The 18,095-nt window shown below is 33.8% G+C and overlaps 1 protein-coding gene and 1 long non-coding RNA gene across 2 annotated transcripts in view; both read left to right on the forward strand.

The window, feature by feature from the left end:
• Nucleotides 1–4,122: 4,122 nt before the first annotated feature.
• The window catches only part of LOC145689131 (protein D3-like), a 43,970-nt gene continuing 29,997 nt past the window's right edge, over nucleotides 4,123–18,095 (forward strand). Inside the window, exons 1-2 of the mRNA XM_081763266.1 lie at nucleotides 4,123–4,145; nucleotides 10,804–10,956. Coding sequence (XP_081619392.1) covers nucleotides 10,822–10,956 — 135 coding nt within the window. The 5' untranslated portion in view covers nucleotides 4,123–4,145; nucleotides 10,804–10,821. The remainder of the gene's footprint in view (nucleotides 4,146–10,803; nucleotides 10,957–18,095) is intronic.
• On the forward strand, nucleotides 5,789–10,797 carry LOC145689137 (uncharacterized). The gene is made up of 2 exons (XR_014132101.1): nucleotides 5,789–6,541; nucleotides 9,086–10,797. It is a non-coding gene; the product is annotated as an uncharacterized LOC145689137 (long non-coding RNA).

Below are 18,095 nucleotides of genomic sequence, written 5' to 3' on the forward strand. Positions count from 1 at the left end.
CCCGTGCGTAACGTGACGCACGGGACAACATTTCTATACCTCATAAAATACATAAGGAGGATAATAAACAAATTTAATAAGTACCACTAACAGGCTAATAATAATTATACTTTGGAGCAAAAGTTTCAATACTTTATCCTCTGCAATTACAAAGGAAAGACGAAAAATACATGTTTTCCGTTACGCACGGGACAGCGAAACATGACATGAGAAAACCTTAATTTTGTCTACCAGAATAAAACATTAATTAAAACAAAATTGTCCATTTTTTGCCAAAGGTCCACTTCATATTTTTTGCTATTGTTCATATAATTACAGATTTAAAATTTAGTTTGAAAATTATTTGAAAATTGGGATATGTGAACAGTATTGAGCATGGTGTAGAACAGATAAAGTTTATGTGATCAAAACCTAGTAAATATATTTTACAAAAAGATTTTAAATGTCTCAGTATATAGTTACATTATTTCTTAATAGAAAAACATAAACATCATAGTTTCAAATTAATTTTGAAAATTTACTGACAATGGACCACTTGCCAGAGAATCGCCCTAAAAGATTTCCGCGCACTCAAGTTGAGGGAAGTGGCCCCGCGTAGCGTAGTCGCTAACGCTTTCGCCTTCGGTGCGAGCGGTCCCGGGTTCGATTCCCGGTGGGCGCGCTCGGTCTAAAAAGTGTAACACTTTCTTTCAGGGCAGCCACCCTGAATGAGGTTTTCCTTGGTTTTCCTCATTCACACCAGGCAAATGCCGGGGTGGTAACTAATTTATAGGTCCAGGCCGCTTCCTTCCTTCCCCAATCCTTTCTTCCTTCCCTTTCCCCGGATAGTGTGTTCCCTCAAACGTAACGGGCTAAATGGCCTTAGATGCCGAGAGCCCAGAAATCTAAAAATTCTAAATCCTAATCGAGTTGAGGGAAAGATATTTCGCATACAGGGTGTCTGAGACATTGAGTGAAGGAACTGCAGTATGCCGTATTTCTGGTATCACTTTTTTTTAAATTTACATTCCAATATAAAAATCAAAACTTTAACATTTTTTTTCGTCCCAGTAAGCATTTAATCTGCATTAAAGAAAGTGGCGAAAGGGAAAAAAAAAAAACTATTTCAAAGTGAAAAATAATAAAGTGTACATATATTGGTCATTTAGCCACTAGAAGTGTGTTTGACATTCACACTTATAGCATAACTGCAGTAGAAGGCCTGCTTTAAGTTTAATGGAATAGGCTCACTATGTATGTAATGCAGTCAATCATATCTAGTCTGGTCTACTTACCTTTAACTTGAAAAGTTATTAAATAAAAACTACACATAACTTCGGTTGAAACTTAAATTTACAAAATTTAATTGTTTATTCAGTTTTTAGAATTTTGAAATTCCAGTATTTCTAGTATGTAAAACAAAATCCTATATTCAAGGACTTCCGCTACAGTACACACCTTGTGATATCTTGATTCGAACTTAGTACTCAGCGCCTAACATAATGACTTTAACATGCGCCCAAACGTCACGTACCGGTTCGTAGGGGCACGTTAGCGATGGTGAGTATGCGCGTAAACTAGGATGTTGCAAAAAAAAAAAAAAAAAAATAGTTAGACTGTTAGTTGCTTTCGTAACATTCTCTCCGATTACTTACCTTTACGATTTGAATAAGTACTCTGATAACCTTCCATGTGCTCATTTTGTTTTCACGTCATCAACATTATGTTCATATTGTATTACTACATTTACACCATCACTACGATATTTACATTTAAATATATATAACTGTTTCTCCATTTCTTTATTTTTATGGTCGTTTTATATTTATCACTAGGACGTGCCAATTTTTCATCGATACTGAAGAGGCCGATACCTTTGGATACATTTCTTATATATTATCATTAATTTTCAGAATAATGAAATGATGAACATTCTAATAGAGTATATTAGATATAAGGCCAAAATTTGACACACAAAGACAAAAAGCAGAATTTCATAGTAGGTTCCACATAAAAAAAATATATTTCCTTTAAATTTAATCCAGCTCACATAAAATGATTTAAAAAGCAGCAACTACTTATATAGTGTAAACTTAATTCTAAGAGTCAGTGATTGTTATTTAGAGTGATAATGTACTTTGATAGTTACATTGTATTTACTAGTCTCTATCACATACATACAGTGGCGGCGATTGGACGTTAAAAATGGGGGGAACAAGACACGATCTGAATATTTGTATATCAATGTTAGTTTTCCTGATTGTTTCTAACACTTTGACGAAGGGTTATATAAGTTCGTTCTGACAGTGCTCTTCGAGCATTCTCAACTGTTTCTTGTTTTCTGTTCAAAGAAAAAAAAGCCAATGAAAATGGCATTGTTGTGTCTGCTAGTACAAAAAGAAGCATTTTTTTCTTTCACCACCAATTTGTAACTGCGGAATATAAATGCTGTAGGTAAAACAATGAAAAAGGTAGAAGTTGATTCTTATTACTCTCATTTTAATCAATATGCCTTACTATTAGAAAGAAGAAAATACATTTCAGGAACTGTCGATTTTTGTGCAATTAAAGAATGACTTGTGAAATTCTTTTCTTGTTAGCGAAATGTTCTCTCCATTAGTTTCAAAACAGCTGACTTACATATTGGGGCCTTGTAAGAACAAATGAAAGTATGTTGGAATTATTGCACTCCAAAAGGTTAAGTTTAGGCTATTTTCCGTGGCAATTTAAACGCAATTCATGTAGCTTTCTTAACTCCACGGGAAGACAAATAACCAATACGTACTCACGCCACGGCAAATATATGGCACCATTTTTTTTTCTATGAACCAGTAATACGTACAAAAACTTTACATTTCCAAATGAAACTATATACATTAAGGGGTCACTTCAAAAGGTGGGGGTAACTGCCCTCTCCTCCCTGATCGCCGCCCCCTGCATACATATAATTGCAAACGGACACTACCGTTACAAATTTTGCATGGTGAACCAGGTGTTGCTGTGTATACTATAAAACAATAAGAGGGTTGTTTAAGCGAAGTCGAAAACGAAACTATTTTTTAACTTTAGAACTAATTGTTTTTAACAAGTAGGAGAAAATAATTACAAAGTGAGGGTCTTGTGGTTTTCTTGCGTAGTATTTTCTTCTGAATCAAAACTTGGTTGTCTCATTTGGGTTTCAAATGACGGGCAGGGTGGGCGGGTGCCACGCAGCTTTACGAAAATTTATACATAATATAGTAAACCACGTATATTAAACACCAGTCGTAATAGAGCAACTATGGAATGGGCCCTCCTTAGAAAATACTTTCTAGGCGCCCATGATTCTGACTGAGGACCTTTGCCTTGCTTCACCACCATTTTGGCGTAGACTGACAAAAATATCAGTTGCGAGTAGTGCAAATCAAAGGCGTACACATGCATAAAGAAATCTATTGTACAATTGATAATAATTTAACTTTAAGAATAAGACAAATGGATGAAATATAAGTGTCACTGTTAATAATAAACAAATTAAAAATAGTTCGGAAAATGTATCTCTAAATATCGTCATTTGCCGATCCAATATATCGGTACATCCCTATTTATTACACTTTCTGTTCAATTTCAACAATTCGTGCCTCTTCACAAAGCATAATAATTCCTATTTTTGACCAACATACATTTGTTATAAAACTGAAAAGCAAAATGTCACATAGAAGTGTCGTCTTTCAACTAATTGCCTCATTACACGCTGATGTCTAACGTCAGTATACTTCCACTTAAAATAGGGCAACAAGACACAGCTTTTAACATGTCAGAATAATACATTAAACTTGTATTGCTTGTATGTATTTCACGAAAAATAATTAATGTACCATTTCTTTGCCGTAAACTTTGTTTTTGATATTTCTGGACCTACTCTCTGGCACTTATATATATATGGGTAATTTCACGGGAACGTACACCAAGTGCATTTTCTGAACTTGTTTGTTTCGCTTGTTTTTGTCACTCATATCTTTGCTTGAGGTCTAGAATTATGAATGCTATATAATTTGCTGCAGTTTGTAAAGTGTTGAACTGGCAACAGTGCTGATTCAATGTGGCCACTCTATGAGACAAGCTAAAAGTCATATCGACTGATATTAATTCACGATCATTCATTTTGTTGGGAACAGAAGAAAAAGGTGTTTACAATTTTGAATAGAGTATTGTATTGTGTATCACTGCATACGCGAATGTTGTCTACTTCCAGCTATCTAAGTGTTAATTGTGTTGTTATGCCGTAGACACTAATCATTCTTAGCTATCCATGTTGCAGATAGAGATGGATCTTGAAAACTGTTTAGTTAAAAAATGTCATTTGCTCCTTGTAGGCTAGTCACTGCTCTTTTCTATGAGTTGTATTTGTCAGAGTATTTCTACTAGCTTATGATAAGAAAACTGTTCATTATTATGGAAATGATAGTGACCAAAAAATACTCAAGTTTTGAATTTGTGAATTTTGATCTTAGAATAGTGTATAGTGTGTTTAACCTCAGTTATTCTTAGAAATTAAGAAATGTTCAAATACTTCACTTGAATTTCTGTTGGTTTAGTTATACGCACATTGATGTACAGAATTTTGTTCAGTAATTGCTGTTATAATAAGAATATAACTCTGCTTGTAATTTACTTCATGCACAAATCATGCGGAGGATGGGTTGTTTGTTAGAAAATTAAATTAGCTTCTTCAATCTGATATTTTAGTTGTTTTACACATGTCCAACCAGCATCGAAAAAAAAAAACCGTTTAAAACAATTTGTTTAAAACGTTTAAAACAAACTGAATAAAACAACAGCCCTCGTTTAAAACAGGTTTTAAACACTTTTCTTAAACATTTTGTTTTAAACATATCAATCCTGACGAGAAAATGTTAATAAACCAGCACACTGATGGAAAGATGTCTCATTCGTGGCAAAAAGTGAATATGCGGTTTTTGGTTCAGCCGGGCAATAATGTATGCAGAAATTAAAATGAGAAGTTACGAGGACAGTCATCTGAAGCCAAGGTGAAACATGGTAGGTGATATGTAATGATGTAGGGGTGCATTCCGGTAAATATGGTTGGGTCGAAAAGGTCAAGTAAGTCAGCATGGGAAAGGAAAGTTGTGTTTAAAGTTGGTCAAATGCGTTATATGCATATCTATGTATTCTTCGCGACAATTTACAAAAAAGTGCAGAGGCTCTGTGGATAAAATATACTTCTGCAGGGCGTGTTTTAACAGGACAATAAACTGATACATACAGCAACGGAAGTTGGATTGTGGCTTTTATACAATTGTTAGAACTTAGAAGGTGCTTCTAACTCCTCCTCAGTTACCAGACCTAAACCAATCGAACATCTGTGAGGAAACTCTCGATGGGAGTTCCTCAAAAGTTTAGTCACATCGCGCTAGGAACGTGTTACAAAGCATGCCAAAGTGTCTGTATGCATTACTTAGGAAAATAAAAAAGACACAAAGGGTGAACCCGGATATAAATGTGAAATCATCGTCAGCAGCAGCTGTTTGTTTTTCTGCTTTTGTGTTTCGTTTAAGGCTATTGTAAATGGACAAGTTTTGCCGATAGATGTCACTACAGTCTTTCTATCTCTCCCATGTATTTTTTTACCTTTTACGAAAATTTACAATTTCTTTTATAAATTTTAACCAAAAGACTTCAAATTTTTAGAAAAGGAACTTCATAACGTATTAAAGGGAACAATCCGTGCCGATTTTTTATTTAGAATTTTCTTCATTGTTGAAACAGCTTCATTGTTAAAGATTTGGATATCCATTTCAACAATCAAGCCATTTTAACACTGAAGAAAACTATAAGTAAAAATTCGGTACGGATTATTTCCTTCGATAGATTATGAAGGTCCTTTTCTGAAAATTTGAAGTCTGTAGGTTGAAATTTGTAAGAGAAATCGTGAATTTTCGTAGAAGATAAGAAATACATAAGAGAGATACGAAGACTGTAGTGCCATCTATCGGCAAAACTTGTCCCTTTAAACCAACCTTAATGCAAAAGTTTGAAATTCAGAACTATTGTTTGATTTTGGTCCATATGACCATGTTTAGGACATATTCTGATTGCCGTTGTATAGGTTAAGGCAGCTTTGGTGAGAATTACAGTGCTATCAGGTAGGATAGCAGTGAAACGTGTCAAAGAAGGAAACAAGTATATTTTTAGAAATGGCCTAGATCAGCATTTCTCAAACTTCCTTAAAGAGGGGACTACTTTTATTAGTTAGTACTCTTTACGGACTACTGCTCCCTTTACCCTTTGAAAGTAAATGTAACTTTCTTGAGTGTATACTCTTATACCATTGTGTTTTTCAAAATATATTAATTAAGATTTCCGTAATTTTATTTTGATATAGAGAAAAGCTACTGTTCTACGATTAAATGAAAACTATCAAGAACATACTTTAGAATTTTTTATGATAACATGCATTAAAGTCTTATTAAATTGTACAATTTGTACTTGTTTATGATATTCTCAACTATAGTTTGTAATATAGTACAATTCGCTTTAATTTTTCTGTTTTCTTCCGGATGTTACGATCGCGCTTTCCACGAATCGTAACATTCCACTCATTGTTATTAAATGCATGTATTATTGTTAATTTTTGCTTGTTTACTTTTAAACATTATTCGTTTAAATACGGAATTTATGTACAAGGGTACATGTCTACAATATGTTCGTTTTGTGTAGGCTTATATTATCATCTCGATTGTGAATAGTAGTGCGTAATAAAAATTCATTTTAATAAGCAAATATTTTGACATAAACACCAGTAATTATTAACAACATTAAAATTTAGGAGGGACATAACCTTTTCTTTTGTTTAACAACCGAAGTAGAACAATATAGAATTTTGTATAATATGATGACAATTAAATGTGACGGATGTAAACAAACATTACGTATTAGGCCTAAATCCGATCTGTTTAATATGTAAAAACTTAGTCAGTCACGGCAGTAAAGCAACAATTCTAAGAAATAACGGGCATAATAAATTTTTATTACATTTTAGATGAATTACGAAAGTAAATTGAATCAGTTTTGTAGTATTTTGAAACTTACCCTTTGGTTTATCGTACATAACTTTAATAAAAACGAGTCATGTTTATAATCAGATAACAGGATGGACTACGTGAGTGGAAAGAATAAATAATTTGACAAAATGAGAATCGTGTAATTAGAAATGAATATAGAGAGGGTAGTTTTCTTTTAATCAGAAAAGAATTTAAGTATTAAAATTAATGGGATTAATGTACTCCAAAATTTGTTTATAGATGTAAACATTAGTCTGCTCCCGAGAGGGCACGATGATTTACGGGGCGATACGATGTGAAGATTTGAAGAAGCTAGGATCTTGCAATTAAGTGTCAACAAAATTAATTAAAATTTTGTAGCAGAAGAAGCTACAATAGAACTATAAAGTGATAAAAAGTAGTTGCAGAAAATATATACTGCATTTTAGACGTACCTAGTAAGGAGAGCACAGGTAATGAGATTGACATTCCAAATAAGTTATTATCTAAATTCGAACATAATAAAGGAGACATTATAATAAATCCTGCTTCACCTGATCGATTATTATTCCCCAAATGAACTTAATTAAATGTTTTTTTTATAATTGACTGTCAGTATATCCGTTCTGGTTACGTTGAAGTTATAATGCATTATTATGAGTAAGTAATTTGTCTTCGTCCTGTCACACAAACACAGACAAGCTATGAGGGGGGCGTGTCCTAACTTGTTTTGCTTCAAATGTTGGATCCATCTTTATTATTGAAATTTATAGTTAACCAGACGTGGAATATGACTTCTTTTGGATTATGTAAATATTTGAGTTAAAATGAACTATTTATCCACGCTATTTCGATATGAATTAGCTACTGAAGACTGATAGCGTTTAAGCAATTAATAAAAAAACAATCTTAGGCAGTTGTAATTAGCTGGAAGCTAATAATCATAACAATCAGTTAAATGAATACGGGAATAAACAAATAAGAATATCTCATTTGCTACCCTGTACTCAATCTGGATGATGCCCATGCTTTGGTCCTTAAATATATGCATAGTTATCAACACTAATGAATATATCAATTATAGGATTAAGTTAGTTAGATTAGGGTAGGCAACGTTAAGATTAGGTTAAGTATTATTATGTTGTTATTGGTCTGTACCATGCTGAATTTTGTGGCTGAGTCCAATACTATAATTATTGAACAAACTTGCATAAGGAAATGAACTATGTAGTATTGATAATAGTGAGATGTAATCTTCATTAAGAAGGGAATATGATTAACCCTGTCGTCAGATAAATATATGCACCTGGAAATATGACTAGGTCATTGTATAATCCGTAAAAGAATAATAATAATGTTGAATTTACGTTTCAACCCTGTCACTAGGAACTATGTTAATAATGCCATTACTCACATAGAATACATGTTGTAAGAAAAACTTTTCATAAGGGACCAAGCATAGAGTATAACTCATATGCTAGGAAGTCAAAGAACATCCAGAGTAAGTAGTGTAGTTATGTATTCCCTATAAATTGTCAACAGATTAATAAAGAGATTAATAAGAGGATAATAAAACAATATTAGCTTTATTGTACATAATTTAAATGTCATGAACTACTTCATTACAAAATATTGCAAGTTAATCTACAATGAGTTACCGTATGTATACAGGACATCAAAAATATAATGAATCTCAATTTTTATGTTATATGTTGCCCCAGTTTCAACAATTGTGACTTCAGTAATCCAGTTAACTTCAATAAAATTTATTAAAAAAAAAAGAAAATTGAATTTGTTTATATCATATTCTCTATAAACTTATAGTCGTCATTGGAAGTGTCACTGCTGCATGTTCCTGGATAATCTAGAATGATACCGTTGCGCTAAGGATTTTTTTTTCAATACATATACTGCTAACATATATATATTGCTCTTTATTCAGTAACTAGCATATTTTTTTTTCTTTTAATAATCGATACTGTTGTTTTTCTAACCCAGTTACGAAATTTAGAAATGTACGAGATGCAAACATTCAATTAATTATTAAGTAATGTTACACGGAGACAGCCCTCGAGCACCACTTTGCTCTTACTGGTAGTCTAGTGGCCAATACGTGCGCCTTTGATGTTCAGGGTCTAGGATTCGATTCCCAGTAGAAAAAACTTAAAATTTGAAGGCATTACGGTGGTTCGGATTCCAGTTAAACTGTATACCCACGTTTCATGTCTCGGTCCTAAAGGGGAACGCGGAACTCCCATTTAAAAAACAAAAAAATCGAGTACAACTTGTGATCCATTGGCCACAGTTTGAGGAACGCTAGTTTAGATTTACAATTGCTAAGGTCGAAATAGTCCCTTTTATTATCCTTAGTAGTAGGAACAGTTGTCCACTATGTTAAAGCTCTTGTACTTTTTTTCCCTTTCTTATATGCAAGACAAGTTCATATTAACAGTCAAGGCTCATCAGAATAAATCAACAGGGTAAATTTTGCCCTCGCTAGTCAAAACTTGTCCCGATGTGCATGAGAAGAAAGGGTGTTTACATGCATGTGCAATTTCTTCTTTACTCTTTCCTTGAGATCTTATCTGAAAAGAAATATACATATATATCGGCGGAAATATCTTCTGTCTTTGAATTGCCCGGTAGTTTGACATGATATCTGGTAACTTTTCCTTTGCGTATATCGAAGCACAATTCCATACTCTCTGTTATACATATTAATTCTTACAGGGCTGAGATTGAAGAAATTCTATCCAGCAGTTTTTAAATTACGAAAACAAATTAGAAAGGAAAGTTTATTTTTAATTTAACGTCGCACTATTATGCACTTTTACGCTAAAGAAGATAGATAGTTAATGAAAGTAGACCGTTATATGAAGAATTTTTGTTGGAATGAGAATATGGAATTAACCAAGAGAACCGCGAGAAAACATGCGGATAGAATGTTACACCACAAATTATTATGGCGTGGGACCGAATCAGAATAACCCTTGTATTGGCAGTGAACGCTCTATCAAAAGATTCATCATACCCCACGGAAATATCTGTATAATAAAATAAAATCAAAGAGAAATTTGTTAAAGAAAATACAGGAATCTGAAGTTGGTAGTTACCTTGGCAGCAGAATAATAGTTAGTGGGGAAATTATATATATTCCTAAAAGTTTTTCATAAATTTAATCTAATGATTGTTTCAGATGTGTCCATAGATTGAGCAGCTTCCTAAGGCTTAATTTTACTTGTCCATCATTGTCTGTAACGCCTATGCCTTAAGAACTAAAAGTGCTGGTATAAAACTACTTTCGATTCAGAGCTAACGTATTCGATTTACAGGATTCAAGTGGTCTATCTGGGATATGAATCGCCAGCAATCTTATTTCAAGGAACTTCAAATAGAGGCTGTTCTTTTATCTTAAGTGATATTTTTATCGAAACACATCTACTTAAGAGCGCTCACCTCTAGTACGAGAGGTCCATGGTTTGATCTTAATCCATGTGAGTTTGTGGAAAACAACATCGTACCCACGGATTTTATCAAGAATCTTCCTTAGTTTCAACGATTATTTTATAATCATTCACTTCCATTAATCATCCATCTCTTAGCCTAAAGGGCATAAACGTAGAGCATTAAGTTAAATATTTATTTTAATTGACCAAATGCCCATACACACTTGCTCGGTTAGTGAAAAGTTTTCTATATTTTTTCACGTTTGCACGTATTTGTGTACTGTTGTTGTGGAGCAGATTGAATATTTATTAATGTTATTTTATCATTATTCAAGGTCAGTTTCGTTGAGCCTATGGTTGCTGGGAGATTAATCACTCAATTTGTTCGGAGAATAGCAGTAGGAGTTCCTTCAAGTTTTCCAGCAAGAATGGATAAGCACGGTGTCGTACCTGATGTGGTTGACTCAGTGCCTGGAAAAGTGGCTGAGGTAAGTCTTTTCTTGCAGATCTCCAATTTGCTCAAAACTTCAATATTTTACTATAAGGAATAGAAGTAGCAAGTGCTCTACTGTTACTTGTTTAACACGCTAAATTTAGAGCAAATTTTGATCCTGCTGGAACAGACAAACTACAGCGATTGGATCTTGTGAGGCCCATCGCTGTAAAAGAATGTATGAAAGAAACAGGTGATTGGTATGCTTCTCCGCGATTTCGTAGCAAACATTCCAGTGATATACGATTTGTGCCAAATTGAAAGAGTACAATAAGCCTTACGCAGTTTTTCTGTCGTAGTTTTGTTCTGTGTTTGCAAAATATACAGAAATTTTAATGTGTAAGTGTAAACATATTAAAAATGCTATATTCACGCTGTTTTGTCTGTGATTCATACCTTCTAAGTTTGTTTCTTCCAGGATATAAATGTTGTTTATTTTTTTTATTATTTTAAAAAGTTACAATTGTGTTATGAACTAGGAGTAGGTAGGAACCTTGTGAAAGAAGTAGAACTTAGTATTAAACGCTGTACCACATTTATTTCCAAATTTATTGGTGTAGTGCAAACTATCAATCTATAAAAACTCTTAACTCGCTGATAGTGAAAAAAATACTTAGCAAATGAAACCATTTTATATATTGTGTTACATCGCAACTTCTATTTCAGTTAGTTACAGCACAAACTTGTGTCGAAACGTAACATAAGTATCCCAGAAATCCCAAATATACATATTCGAAAATCCTGCTCGATAACCTTGAATATGCATAGTTCCGAAGCTGCTAGTTGGATAAATCATTGAAGAATTTATTTTATCAGTTTTTAAACAAGACTAGAACTAGCTCTCTAAAGCAATTAGGTCAGGAGCAGTAGTACGTTATGCACCAGAGATTTTTGATCTTCTAATTTTTGAATCGCAATAATTACACTACTGTATTTTCCTGAAAATAGTATATAACTCATTATGAATCATTAATGGTATGATGAACCGGTGGACTGGAATATATGCAACCTACTACGTTTCTTGAACTACTTATTCGGTGACTCGCAGCTCGTCGAGGAAAGATTACTGAGACCACACGACGCACAAAATTTCCTGCGAAGTTATACGGCATCCGCTGGTTGGAAACTGCCATTTGTTTTCAGAGGGCATTGGAAATTTGGGACTACGTAGTTACATTTTTACAACTGTCAAAACTGTCAAACACGAGACCTATAGAAATCCTGAAGAAGGCAGCAAACGATCCATTTATGAAGTGGATGTCAGCCCTTCGTGTCGGTTTCAAACATCAAGACCAATAGCCCCGTTCGTTTTTGATGCTGTAGGGAGACTTTATTTATTTATTGAACAAATTCCCAGATACGGCATAAGTTTACCATTTTACACATTGAAATAAGATTGAAGTCTTCCAGCCTTGTAACGAATTGAGACATGACGCTGCTTACAGCAAGTTTCTTGCTGGCACTGAAGAATACAAATATTTATGAAAGATAGTAAAAATTAGGCTGTCATTCTCGCATGGAAATGCAACGACCCAAATAGGTTTCCTTCCATAAATCAATTACTGGAAAATGTTCATGAAAATACTTGTAGCAGAAAGACATATTCATAACCAGGTAGAAATGACAGAAAGTACTGAATATGTGCAAATTACCAGAAGATACTACTTTATACATGAAAAGTTCCAGAGACACTACGAAGAGTATTTGTACCAGTAAAAGGAAGAGGTAAATGAGCACAACAAAAATAAAGCTAAAAAGAGAATATTGTATTCACAGCTGAAAGACTTAGAGCAACAGATGATACATATGAAACGGGACAGTGATGAAAAGGAGCCAGCCATTGATACCGAACTAAACGATTTTGAGAAGAAAAGGCCTTCCTTGATGTAAATTTCAAAACTCCTTGGTGCGAAGATCGGTATTTCGTCATGATATTGCGATAATCTTGTTTTTAATTATAGTTTAATAGTTTTAATGTAAATATTTTCCTTTTTCTATTTTGAAGGTTTTGATCATATTTGTACTATAAATAGTAATCTAGAAATATTACATTTTATGTAGAAATATGTAATCTTGTTTATAGACAACTGTGGAAACTTTTTTAAAAAACAAAAATGAAGAGAAACCATCAAATTAGTGAAGGAGGGTCGACTTTAGAGGAGGAGGATGACTACTTCTGAAGAATTTCATAAGTGTCAGAGCCACTAGCGGATCCAGAAGGATCGTTTGGGAGGGGCGGTTCGCTTTGTCGAAGATGAGCGTAGCTTCAAGGTGACCAGTATTTAATTCGCAAGAATGGAACTCATATGAATCCGGAGCTGGAAGGGGTTGGGAAAAAAAAAGATTCCCAGATTCCACTTTGGGACACGAAATTGTATTTTTTTTTCTTTTGTAATGGGAGTATTTTTTCTGTAGATTTAAATTAAATACGTACTTCCGTTTCGGAGACGTGACGGTGTCATGATTCACTTCACAAACAGTCACCGCAACATATGAGATGCACTGTCTGGCACAGTACTTGCACAAAAGAAAATACTGTATTGACGATATCATTTATTTTAACGAAAGAGTGCACAATTTGCTCTAATCATTTATATTTTGAGTAACTTGCGGGACAGCAGTTAGAAAAATTAATACAAAATTAATCTATCTATATATTTGTGTGGGGTCCACGAAACATAGTATAATTATAGTTATGCTCACAACAACAATAAAATTACCTAGGTATATTATACTAGCCTTCGTCTAGGTATAGACGATCCCCAATCTGCTGGACATACGGCCGTAGCAAATGTTCCTACGTGGTACTGTGGCACAATATTTCGCGTTCTTCCTTCTGCCTTTCATATAGAATTGGATTGAGCTAAGACTGTCACGAAATTCAAACACCTCCTAAGGCATTTTAATGAACCAGCCCCACCTTTTTTCCTTCTCTTCTACGTTAAGTGAAAAAAAAACGTTCAAATAAATGTTGAATTATTTTAAATGAAAAATCAAACTACCAACTTTCATGTTTCTAACCGCAAGGGATCCCGAGATATGGCATCTTAATAATAATAATAATAATAATAATAATAATAATAATAATAATAATAATCCCACCCCTTTTCTTCCCTTCTAGGTAAAATATAAAAGATGCTGCTATACGTATTGAATTATTTTAAGTGGAAAGTCCATATACGATTGCAATCGCCACCACTTTTTCTTTCCATCTCTTTTTTCTCCGTTTTACTATAATATCAAAAAAAAAAAAAAAAAAAGTTGAAACGCGTGTCAAATTATTTTAAATGAGAAATCCAAATGCCAAATTTCAAGTCTCTAGTCTTAGCGGATTCGAAGAGATGGCCATCTTATTAAAGTAATTTCCACCCTATTCTCCCTTCCTTTCTTCGAATTTCAAAAAAAAAAAAAAAAAAAAAAAAATCCTTCCTTAGTAATACCTTACGTAACAAATCTTATCTACTGTCCTAATGTCAAGTTTCTAGCTTAAGTGGTTTGGCCTGTACGAAGTTACTCACTCAGGATTTCGTCTTTTATGTATGAATTACAATAACAAGCTTGTGTTATTTCTCAAGAAAAGATGAAATGCCATTTGAAGTCATAATAAATCCCTGGTCCCTTCCTAATGTTTCCGTGTTGAACCCCAAATGTCACGGCTCTCTTTGTTGATCTAGTAGCTAGCGAACCTACCTTAGATCTTTGATGCAAGGGGTTCTGTGGTTTGATTCCCGGTGAGTGAGCATCGAACGCACTACATTGGTTCAGATCCAACTTTAAACTCTAGTCCTCGTTCTGTAAAGTATCGTTTTTGGCAAACGACGTAAATACATATTAATCAATCAACCAACTGAAAAGTCTCAGTTTCAGCGAGCTTTCCGTAAGGAGCGCTGAAGATTCTATATTTCTCTTTATTCAAGGTAAAGGTACTTGAAGTTTCAGGACCCGAATTCCATTCCCATATCCTTTTTCTAGGACACAATTTTAAAATATACGTTTTTAGTTCAAAGAGTGAGCCGTCTTACCCTCCTTCTTACGGCTGTTCGTCCAACGAATGAATCATATTCTCGCTCCTTTGGGGCTTATGGTGACCACCCCAAGGAACTAGGGAGAAAAGTATTCACAATTCAAATATGTCTGTATAAGTACTATTAAGTACCACACATTTTGATTAGACTCTGCTATGCTTGTCACACATATTGGATCGGTCGGGAAAAAGACCATGTTAGTATTTCCCAATGATAAATGCTGAAAGTTCAAAAAAAAAAAAAAAAAAAAAACTTTCCTTCGCCCTCCCCGTGGATCCGCCAGTGGTCAGAGCACAATAACAATTGCCGCAAACTATCGGCACTTATTACTTTTGTTTTCGTTGGAGTGTATAAATTTCATAATATATATATTTAATATGTACTAGCTTCGCTGGGTTGAAACGAAAATTTAAATGCACAACTCCGTATCTCATGTGTTTAATACCCGTGAAATATGCTGCTTTCGTTTTTAATGCCATCGATTTAAGCAGCATCGGAAAGATCATTGATCATTTCGGCGACCCCGAAAACCATGGATTCAACACAAATATTGGTCATTTTCGATCATATATATATATATTCCCCCTTTCCCATGTTGCGGGCCATGGCATCGGAAGTGTCACCATTATCTCAGCCACCCCAAAAATTTTGATTCAGCACTAATATCGATCATTTTTAAATATCTCTTCCTCCCCCTCCCCAATGTTGCGAGGTTGAATTTGAATTTAAACGTGATCGAAAGTATCACTGTACATCTAAGTGACTCAGAAAACTATAAATTCGATACTGGACATTTTCGATTATTTTATATATCTTTTTCTCCCCTCCTCCGAGTGGTGGGGCTGATTTTGGATTTAAAACGGATCGGAAATGTCACTATTAATCTGAATGATCCCGAAAACTATGGATTAGACATAATATTGGTCATTTTCGATTATTATTATTATTATTATTATTATATATAGCTCCCCTCCCCTCCTCCATGGCATCAGAATGTCACTGTTAATCTCAGCTACCTCTAAAATTATGGAATCGACACTAATATTAGTCATTTGCGATCATTTTAAAATGTTTACTCCCCTCCCCAACTATCAGGGCTGAACTTGGATTGAAACAGCATCAGAAGTGTTACTGTTTCTCTCATCGACCCCGAAAACTATGGATTCAACACTAATATCGGTCATTTTTGATCATTTTAAAATTTCTCTCCCCCTCCCCTACGTTGCATCGTTAAAGTGAATAGCCTAAAGCAATCCCTGCCTCTAAACTCATGTATGTTGAAAATTTGATTGAGATCGGTCGGGTGGTTCAAGAATGATGAAGTCACAAAGGAAGTCATTTTAATTTTAACTTTTTTTTTTTACATATATCTCCCCCTCCCCCTCTCCTAGATTGGCTCGTCAAAGTGAAACGACAGAAAACACCCAAGGTCTGACCCTCGTATATGTTGAAAATTTGATTGATTGGGTGGTTCAAAAGTTATTAGGTTTTATTAGTTTTTATTTATACGTCCCCCTCCGCTATGATCTACCGTTAAAGTGAAGTTACAGAAATGTTTCCAGATCCGAACCTCATGTATCTTGAAAATTTGATTGAGATCAGTCGGATAGCTCAAGAGTTATTAAGTTACAAAAATAGTCACTTTCAGTCTTATATAAATTGGTTTTTATATATCTTCCCCTCCTTCTCCTCCTCCTCTACGTTGCTCCGTCGAATTTAAATCATAAAAACGATCCCAGGTCTGAACCTCATCTATGTTGAAAATTTGATCTCGAGTGGTTGAGGAGATTTAGTCACAAACATAGTGATTTTCAATTTTATATATATAGATTAATGTACTTGCAATTTTCTGTGTGTGGTTTCCTTGCCGTTTTGCCACGTTACAGTCAAAAAATTGGTCGCTAAATCTTATAATAATAATAATAATAATAATAATAATAATAATAATAATAATAATAATAATAATAATAATAAAATAAAAAAATTGCCATTACTTCCCTTTAGGTGCTACATACAGCTTCTGTACATTGTTTGAAAGCCTACTTTACTGTGATTTCAAGAAGGTATAATCTCGACAGTTAGTGTGCTTTCTATATATCCATTTAAACCCAAACTGCGAATTCTTTCGAAAATACTATGATTTCAGTCAGTTTCCAAGGTGGAGGTCTGACTTTTGGGAAATCTACATAATTTTAATCAGAAAGCTAACTTTAAAAACATGTATAATGACTGAACTATGTCTCCAAAATATGACTCGGCAGTTACATATCTCCAAACGGGATATTTTACACATACATATATTTGTATTTGTGTAATTAGATAAACCCTAATGTGTCTTCTGAGCTAGTGTTGTAAATAGAAAAAAACCGTTCGTATTTTTTCAGAAATGTACGTTTTTTTTAGAAAAAAAACATTGCCTCTCGTTTTTTTTCTAAATTTCGTTTTTTTTCAAATAATCATTTGTAATGCATCTTACGTCTATTTCAGTACTAAATATTTTTATGTAGGTATAATCACCATAAAATGCAACATAAATTAAACGCTAGATACTGATACGCTACAAATATTTTACAATTTACATGAATACCATACCTATTAACAATTCGGGTTTCAGCAGTTTTCATCAATATCAACTAAGAAATAAAAGTAGAAATGAAATTTTGTTTTTTCGTGAAAGCAGGCCTTTAATAACTACGAAAATAATGTCACGAACAGTATAAAATTCAAATAACTTGTCTAATGGTAAAAACTAATACTAATTTGCCTAATAGTATTTTTCTAAATGTCATATATAAATAATTTGTCGACTAGATATATATGATATGCACAGCCGGCTCTACCATACTTGCAACACATGTATTTGCGTGGAGCGGCAAGTTTGGATGGTCCGGCAAAAATGTCATAAATATATTATTTAAATTAAATATTTCTTGTTGGAAACAGACTTCATGATGATGGTAGTTACATTTACTAAGCTGACCTTCTATTTGAATACTACATTCATAAATTATGTTTAGGTTGCATTAGTTTAAGGCCACATGGACAATGCTAAAGCAAATGGTCGAATAAATCAGAGCACAAATTGCTTGATTGTTGCCAAATGCAAGAA

The sequence above is a fragment of the Thermobia domestica genome, chromosome 1 (genome assembly GCF_964235325.1).
Source record: "Thermobia domestica chromosome 1, izTheDome1.hap1.1, whole genome shotgun sequence".
Classification (NCBI taxonomy): domain Eukaryota; kingdom Metazoa; phylum Arthropoda; class Insecta; order Zygentoma; family Lepismatidae; genus Thermobia; species Thermobia domestica.